The following is a 7,569-nucleotide window of genomic DNA, read 5'->3' as shown; positions in this document are numbered from 1 at the left end:
GACTGTATCTGCAGGACTTCTCCCTTCCTATAACTGCCATCCATCACACCTCCTAGCTCTTGTAAATTCCTCATTGCATCTAACTACCACTCCAACCGATCTATGCAATATGATAGGATTTGCAACCAAAGACACTTACTGCAGACATAATCATCAGTCACATGGAAAGTCTCTCTAATCTCTCACATCCAATAAGAAGGCTACATCTCTCTACTAACGGCCATCTTTGCACCTTAACAATCTACATACCCAGAAAACAGCACCGTCTTATTGCTCTAAAATGAAACACTGCTCCAGGCTAACTTAGTACTTATGGTTTATATTTTTAAAATTTAATCAAGAGACAGCTCATAGTAAAACATATAATCAAGAAAGAAACCACTCTACTCACTATTGTAGATTTGCAGCAAGGTTATACTTAAAAACTATGTAGTTATGTGCTCTAGTGCTGTGAACTCTCCCACACAGGTTCCTCCAAGGTCAGCTGTGAATTTCACTCTTTGTTCATCTTTCCTAGCCACACTCAGGTGCCTAGAGATACTTGAACTCAAGCAGCAAAGGCAGCAGATTCACTGCAGTGTCAGATAGTGGTGCAGGTTTCTTTCTCTGACCATGTCTGCCTTCCTCCTTTTTAAACTGCCGTTGTTTTGATTCTTTTCCCCCAAAGTTCCAAAACAATGAGCAGCATATAAAACAATAATTTTATGTTGGAATTCCTGGAATTCAAGGAAATCACCTGTAACACCTAAAAGGGCTGGTCATAATCTTTCAGTCTTTCCTCGACTTGGGATAAGGCCAGCAATTTCAAATCAGTCAGTTTAACTTCATGATAGGAAAGCTTCTAGAGACAATTATTCCTGACAAAATTAGTCATCATATAAAAATACATGAGTTGATTGGGAAGAGTCAGCATGGATTTCTAAAGGGGAAAGCATATTTAACTAACTTGCTAGTTTTTCTTGAAGAAGTAACAGAGATGATAACGAAAGTCATGCTACTAATGTAGTGTACATGGGACCCTAGAGGTGTATGATACAATGTTGCATGACAGGCCTGTGATCTAGCTCAGCACTGTCCCCATTGACCTGTCCTACCTGCCTATCTTCTTTTCCACCTATCCACTCCACCCTCCTCCCTGACCTATCACCTTCATCCCCTCCCCACTCACCTATTGTACTCTATGCTACTTTCTCCCCACCACCACCCTCCTCTCATTTATCTCTCCACCCTTCAGGCACTCTGCCTGTATTCCTAATGAAGGACTTTTGCCTGAAACATTGATTTTACTGCTGCTCGGATGCTGCCTGAACTGCTGTGCTTTTCCAGCACCACTAACCCAGAATCTGGTTTCTAGCATCTGCAGTCATTGTTTTTACCTAAGAGAGCAATCAATCATGGAATAAAAAGGTAAGCATTAACACGGATACAAAATTTGCTGAGTGTTCAGAAACAGAGGGTAATAGCCAATGGATATATTTTGGGCTAGAGAAAGGTTTGCAATGAATATCTCCAGGAGTCCAGTAATGGGACTCTTGCTTTTTTATATATACATAATGAAACATCTTGATGTGCAAGAGACAATTTCAAAGATTTTGAAGATGACATGTACCTTAGAAGAATTCTAAACATTGTAGAACTCCAAAATGATATTAACAATTGGTGGAGTGGGGCTATAGGTGGCAGATGAATTTCAATGCAGGGAAATTGAAGTGATGTATGTTACTAAGAAGTACATTGAAGGTGGCAGGACAAGTGGCGAGAACAGTTAAAGCATATAGAGACCTAATAATAGAAGCAAAGAGTACAAGAGCAAGGAGGTGATGTTGAACTTGTATAAAACACTTGTTAGGCCTCAGTTGAAATATTGGGTATTGTGGATGCTATGCTAACGGAAAGACGTGAATACATTGGAGAGAGTGCAGGGATAGTTTTAGGAATAGAAAAAACTTCAGCTCGGAAGACAGATTGAAGAAGCTAGGTCTGCTCTCCTCGGAGAGAAAGCTGACAGGAAATTTGTCAGAGATCTTCAACATCATGAGTGGGCTAGATCGTGTTGATAGGGAGAATCAGTCCCCACTCAAAATGGAGCACAGATCGCCTGAAAAGTGCCTGGGGTGTAGGCAGGTTCAATTTCTGCATTCATGAGGGCATCAGATGATTATTTGGATAAAATTAGTACGTAAGGGTAGAGAGGCAAAAAAAAGAGGTTGGCATTAGGTCATGATGCTTTTTTAAAAAAAGCCTGTGCAGTACGATGGGCCGAAGGGTCTCCTTGGGCACCATAACACTTCAGCATCCCGTTCTGACAATGAGCTGGAATTCTATCCTCATCGTTGCCAACAAAGTGAACGCATCTACCACTAATGGGTGATCAGAACAACTTTTCTCACGAGTTGCAGTTGAGCAACGTGCTGGTGCGAATTGCTACGTTTTAAACGTGTTTTGAGACACAGTGCACAGCTTGCATGGCGAAATGACAACGGATTGCGATTACACGGTAACAGCGGATGCAGCGAAAATGCTACCAGTGATGATAAAATAAGATCACACCATCGACAATGCACGAGTGAGCTTTCAGTTCCATCACAACACGGACAACTCAGAGCACTCCTTCAGCACAGGTCCATCGCGCACTCTTGTTTCGCCCAGATTTGTTGAGATCTGCAAGGCTTCGAGTTTACATCTGTTACATCTGTTACATCCAACACGCCTGTTTAAATATCGGTGAACTGCAAAACCAATTTAATCAGTTCAAGCTGCAAGAATTACGCATTGTCGAGCAACTGTCGCGACATTAAATAAATAGACTTAAAGACTGGATCAAACCGATTTGCTGGTTATTAAAATGAAAGTGGGTGCGGGGGTGGGGGGAGAGTGGAGGATAGCGCGGACGAGTGAAAGACACGGAGAGAAGTGAGAAAGTGCGTGGGGAAGTGGATGAGCAGGCTGCCGGCAGATGACTGAGGAGACTGGAAGGGTACAGAGAGTACTGAGTGAGGTGCGGGCAGAGAATGGAGTGGTGCAGGGTGCAGATGACAGCAGTGTCGAGGAGTGGGGTGTGAGGGAAGGTGAGTCGTTTCCAGGATGGTGTTGGCGAAGAGGAACACGTGGAGTAGCGGCGCTGTCTCTGTCTGGATGTGTGTTTTGATATGGGGGGGTGGGGGGTGGGGGGGAGAGAAGACACAGTATCAGGCAGCGCTATCTCAGGCTGTTCCTCACTGCTCTCTCTCTCTCTCTCTCTTTCTCCCTGCTTGCACTGACACGCAGCATCATTCGGCGTCATTGAAAGTGCCCAGTCTTTCAGTACATTCCCTGCAGCCGTTGACTGAGCACACTGACCCAGCAAAAGCCGAGTGAGCAGCTGATCTGGAGACCGGTGGCGACACCCTGGGTACGAAGCTGTATTGAGAGAAAAGAGAGGGGAGAGTGAGAGCAGTCAACATGAGAATATTTCAGTTCTCTGCCACTTTCATCCTGTCCACCAGCCTGACTATCCTCCAGCTCGCCCAAGGTAAGTTTATTCACACACCTGAATAACACAGCCTAAAGGGAACTGTTTAAACGTCTGTCTCTGTGTGCCTCTACCTGTGATTGTTTCGATTTCAGGACTTCCTGCAAACAGTCTGTGAAAATAAACTGCCAAGATAAACCTTTCTGATGGTAGCACTTTTTGTGCACGCTGTTCATCACAAACATCATTTCAAGGTTTCTGTTTGGATATTTTAAAAGGAATGCGATGTTAGAGGCTTTCTGCTGTGCTGGGACAGGGTTAAGAAGGGAAGAGGTGTGTGTGTGTCTTTCTTCTGTTGTCTAAACCTCAGCGTCTCGGGACGTCATTTATCGCTGATCGCACGAAATATGCAGTCTGTATGATATTGCTGGGCCCCGGGAAAGTTTTAACCCTTCTCCATCCTGTGAGTGAAAGATTCCGAGACCAAAACAAGCCCCACTTTCCGTGTTTTCCCCTCTGTTGTCCATCTCCGGCCGGAAAGAAGCAAAGGGGAAAGGGAAAGTGGGACCTTGTTCGCTTTATTTTGTGATGTCTGATGATTCCCTCCGCCCGGCTTGGGAACTGGGGACTGTTTGTGGGGGACAAGCCGCGGCTGTTTGTTGAGAAGGTATTGCGAATGGGGAGTGGTACATGAGCTATTCGTGAGAGATAATAAGGGACGCGAGCAAAGTGCTGATCAGATTGGGAGGTGGACATTGCCCGAGCACTGACCCTGTGTGTGTGTGTGTGTGTTGCTTCTCTAACCCTAAGCGGAGATGAACATTTCCTTTTGTAAACTGTAACTCATCTCCTCCAATCCACCCTAACATGATGGATCCTGGTGGGAAACTTTAATGAAATGTGTCATTTTAAGCCTGTCCCCTATCCGCCCTTTGTTAACACGTTCCCTTTTTATTTTCGGTCTGTAACTCCGCACTTGCTGGGTCCCTATTAAATTAGGGTTTGGTCCGGTATTTTATTTTTGTTTAGACTCGTCCCGTCTGGGCCAGGTAAGTCCCTTCTTTTGTTTTTAAACAAATACAATTACAACTGTTCTAATCGCTCTGCTAGAGAGATTCAGTGAGCCCCGCGCAGGTTATTTGCTGATCTCTCTCTCTGTCTATCTTTGGAGGACAAAGCTAAGAGAAATGTGGACTGCGTCAGTGGGAGCAGTGAGACGGTCTGCCCACTGAGCTCCACACTCTACTCCGCCCCGTTCATCACAAGAGCCTGAGGAAAGGCAGTAGGAACACGGAGCGACCCTAGCTCATCAGCCTCCCCATCACAGGCACGGACTGAGGCAGGCACACACATATACACAGAGAGGGAGAAACGAGAGGGCGCAACGTGAATGCCTAGCGTTTACTCTCGAGCAGAATCGAAACAACTCCCCATGCCGTCTGCAACATGATGCTATTTCCCCAAATGTTCCTTCAAACCAAGAGGAACAAAAATATCCCCAAAGCGCAGGGGACAGGATCCGCTTTCAGCATCGATTTGCCCTGCTCAGCTTCTCCGGCTGGGAACAGAATGCCCCCTGTAGACACAAAGGCGACTGAAGCCACCCCCTTTGAACAGCGAGGCTTTTCCGTCCTGACGTCCCCCACTGTTTAATCTCTGATACTGAGATAAAATGCGCTTTACTCCATACAGGTTTCCCCTGAACGAACGATTTCCCCTGAACCCTCTCCGCGGATCCGATTCCGCCGATTTTGTTGGTGGTGACTCGCTTTCTCGTGGAAGTCCGACTCGAGGCGCGATAAAATCCGAATAATTTAATGCCGACTGTCAAATCTTCGGAATTACAACGACACCCATAGCCCTGTCATCAAGCGGAATATTTTATCACCTTGTAAATTATTAATCACAATGCTGCTTGAAAACGCACGCTGCCTGTGCTCCTCCACAGCATGCATGCTTGTTTTTAGAACTTATTTTTGGGCAGGTTTTAACTGAATTCCCCTCTTTCTTTTCCCCAGTCAAGTTTAAAAAAAAAGGTATCAAAGCTCCTCTGCAGAAGGTAGATGATTAAGATGTGTTGAATTTAGGGATCAGGTGTTGATTGAGTAATCAAAATCATCTAAAACAAAACCAGTCTTTTTTTTTAAAGTTAGCTGTTTCATTAAAGCTACCTATTGATGGAGTAGATTTGAAAATATATTTTATAATTTAGGGCTTCAAATAGTAATTAAAAATATCAAAGCCCCGTAACTGTTAATATAAGGGCGTATCCATTGTACAGAGCAGGTGATTCATATCAAATCCTCTGTGATCCTACTTCCCTTTGTATCTTTACCACCGCGAAAAAAAATATATCTGACTGACTTCTTTTAATCTCGATTCTGTTTTCTTTTCTTTCGTGGTAATACTTAATTCCTCCCTGTTGCAGTCCCTTTCTGATTCACACCTTAACTGTGCCAAATTTCTTTGAAAGGGACCTTCTGAAGAAAATATTCTTTGTGCCAATGAGATGAAGTGCACAAATAAGACTGTCTAATATTATTATGCTACCTACACTCACATGGCAATTTGCAAAATGTAATTAGGAGCTACAGAACCAGTCATGGGTACTTTAGTGGGTATTTACCAAGTTATTGAAAATGTGCAGTGTAGTTGGAAATGGTTTTGCAATGCACTCTATAAATTATCAATGTCATGAATATTGGGTAAAAATTCCATAAAGGATCCATTTACTTCAAAATAACTTGCCATTTTAAAGTGTGCATATTTAATGTTCCTTGAAAAAGGTAACGTAGCTCCACAATGGAGACGTTTATGGATTGCTAGTTATAATTTCCCTTGGCTTAGTCCAATGATACAGTTTTCTGATATTAGAATGCATGCCAAGATCCATGAAGTCTTTGTGACTTGCTTCTGGGATCAGTGGGGATAATAGAGAATAAGGACAAAACTGAACTCCAATCTAATTTATCACGCCTTGTATTCACCATTTATGGAACAGATATTTTGAATCAGCCTGTTCAGGTGGTTTATTACAGACTTCTGGAACAGGTGGGACTTGAAATCAAGCCTTCTGGTCCAGAGTTAGGGAAACTACCATTGTTATAAGTAGCCCTACCAGGTGTGGAATATCAAATTACTGATATTTCATCATAGCTGTGACAAAGCAGGTGCATGGTGTTGGTAAAGCTTAAAATAGGGAGCATTTTTAAAATGCATCTTGCTGACATCTAAATCCTTTAGGGCTCAGCCAGCTATGGTATATCAACATAACGTGTTCAGAGAATGAGAATGCAGTTGGTGGTTTTGCGTCTCTCTGATTCTTCAAGATGCTGGCTGAAACAGAGTAATATATTTCTCATCTGATGCAAGGAGCCAGTTGGTGGTGATCAGCAAACGGTTTCCTAGATGTTTAACTTGAAACCGTTAAATTTCATGAAGTCTGGAGCCTCTTTTGACTGCATATCAATATGTCCTGCTGACCATCTGCTGTGTCTGTCCAGCTGGTGGGACAAGACATAACCAGGTAATGGTAGTGGAAGAGTCCAGGATGTTGGCTGATGGACAGAATTCTGTGAGTAAAGCCAAATCAAGCTGTTGTTTGTCTAGTATGTGGGACAATTTCCAAATTGGCCAGAGTATGCCTATGTGAGTGAGGAGCAACTGGAGAGTCCACTGGATTGAATTTATCTAAGTCTTTTCCTGATATGAACCCTAAGTTATTGCCAGTATTGTCTACTTGTTGTGTGACTGGAGTCATGTGGAAGCCAAACGGATAGGGGTGGGTTATCTTCCTGAAGAATTACTCACGAATGAACTAGTTTGATTATTTAGTAATTCAGCAGCTGTCCTGCCTGTTTTTCTGGTGTGAGCTGACAAATTACTGGATTTATTTAATTCAGTTCTCACAGCTGGCCATATGGTGTAATTTGAAATAGAGTTCCGAGTTACTTGTTCAATACTGTAAACAGTGTCAAAGTGTGGCGCTGGAAAAGCTCAGCAGGACAGGCAGCATCTGAGGAACATAGAGAGTTGACATGGAGCCCATTTCAAAGGGCTGATGCCCAAAACATCGACTCTCCTGTTTTGGATACTGCCTGACCTGCTGTGCTTTACCT

At 43.5% G+C, this 7,569-nt stretch overlaps 1 protein-coding gene across 4 annotated transcripts in view; it reads left to right on the top strand.

Moving 5' to 3' along the window:
* The first annotated feature begins 2,977 nt into the window (after positions 1 to 2,977).
* LOC132827416 (EGF-like repeat and discoidin I-like domain-containing protein 3) overlaps positions 2,978 to 7,569 on the top strand; it is a 203,588-nt gene continuing 198,996 nt past the window's right edge. For all 4 annotated transcript variants that reach the window (XM_060844111.1, XM_060844120.1, XM_060844101.1 and 1 more), the window contains exons 1-2: positions 2,978 to 3,068; positions 3,268 to 3,511. In XM_060844111.1, coding sequence (XP_060700094.1) covers positions 3,442 to 3,511 — 70 coding nt within the window. In that variant the 5' untranslated portion in view covers positions 2,978 to 3,068; positions 3,268 to 3,441. The remainder of the gene's footprint in view (positions 3,069 to 3,267; positions 3,512 to 7,569) is intronic.

The sequence above is a fragment of the Hemiscyllium ocellatum genome, chromosome 2 (genome assembly GCF_020745735.1).
Source record: "Hemiscyllium ocellatum isolate sHemOce1 chromosome 2, sHemOce1.pat.X.cur, whole genome shotgun sequence".
NCBI classification, from domain to species: Eukaryota; Metazoa; Chordata; class Chondrichthyes; order Orectolobiformes; family Hemiscylliidae; genus Hemiscyllium; species Hemiscyllium ocellatum.
Note: the sequence above shows the minus strand (reverse complement) of the source record. Positions and strands in the feature narration are given on the sequence as shown.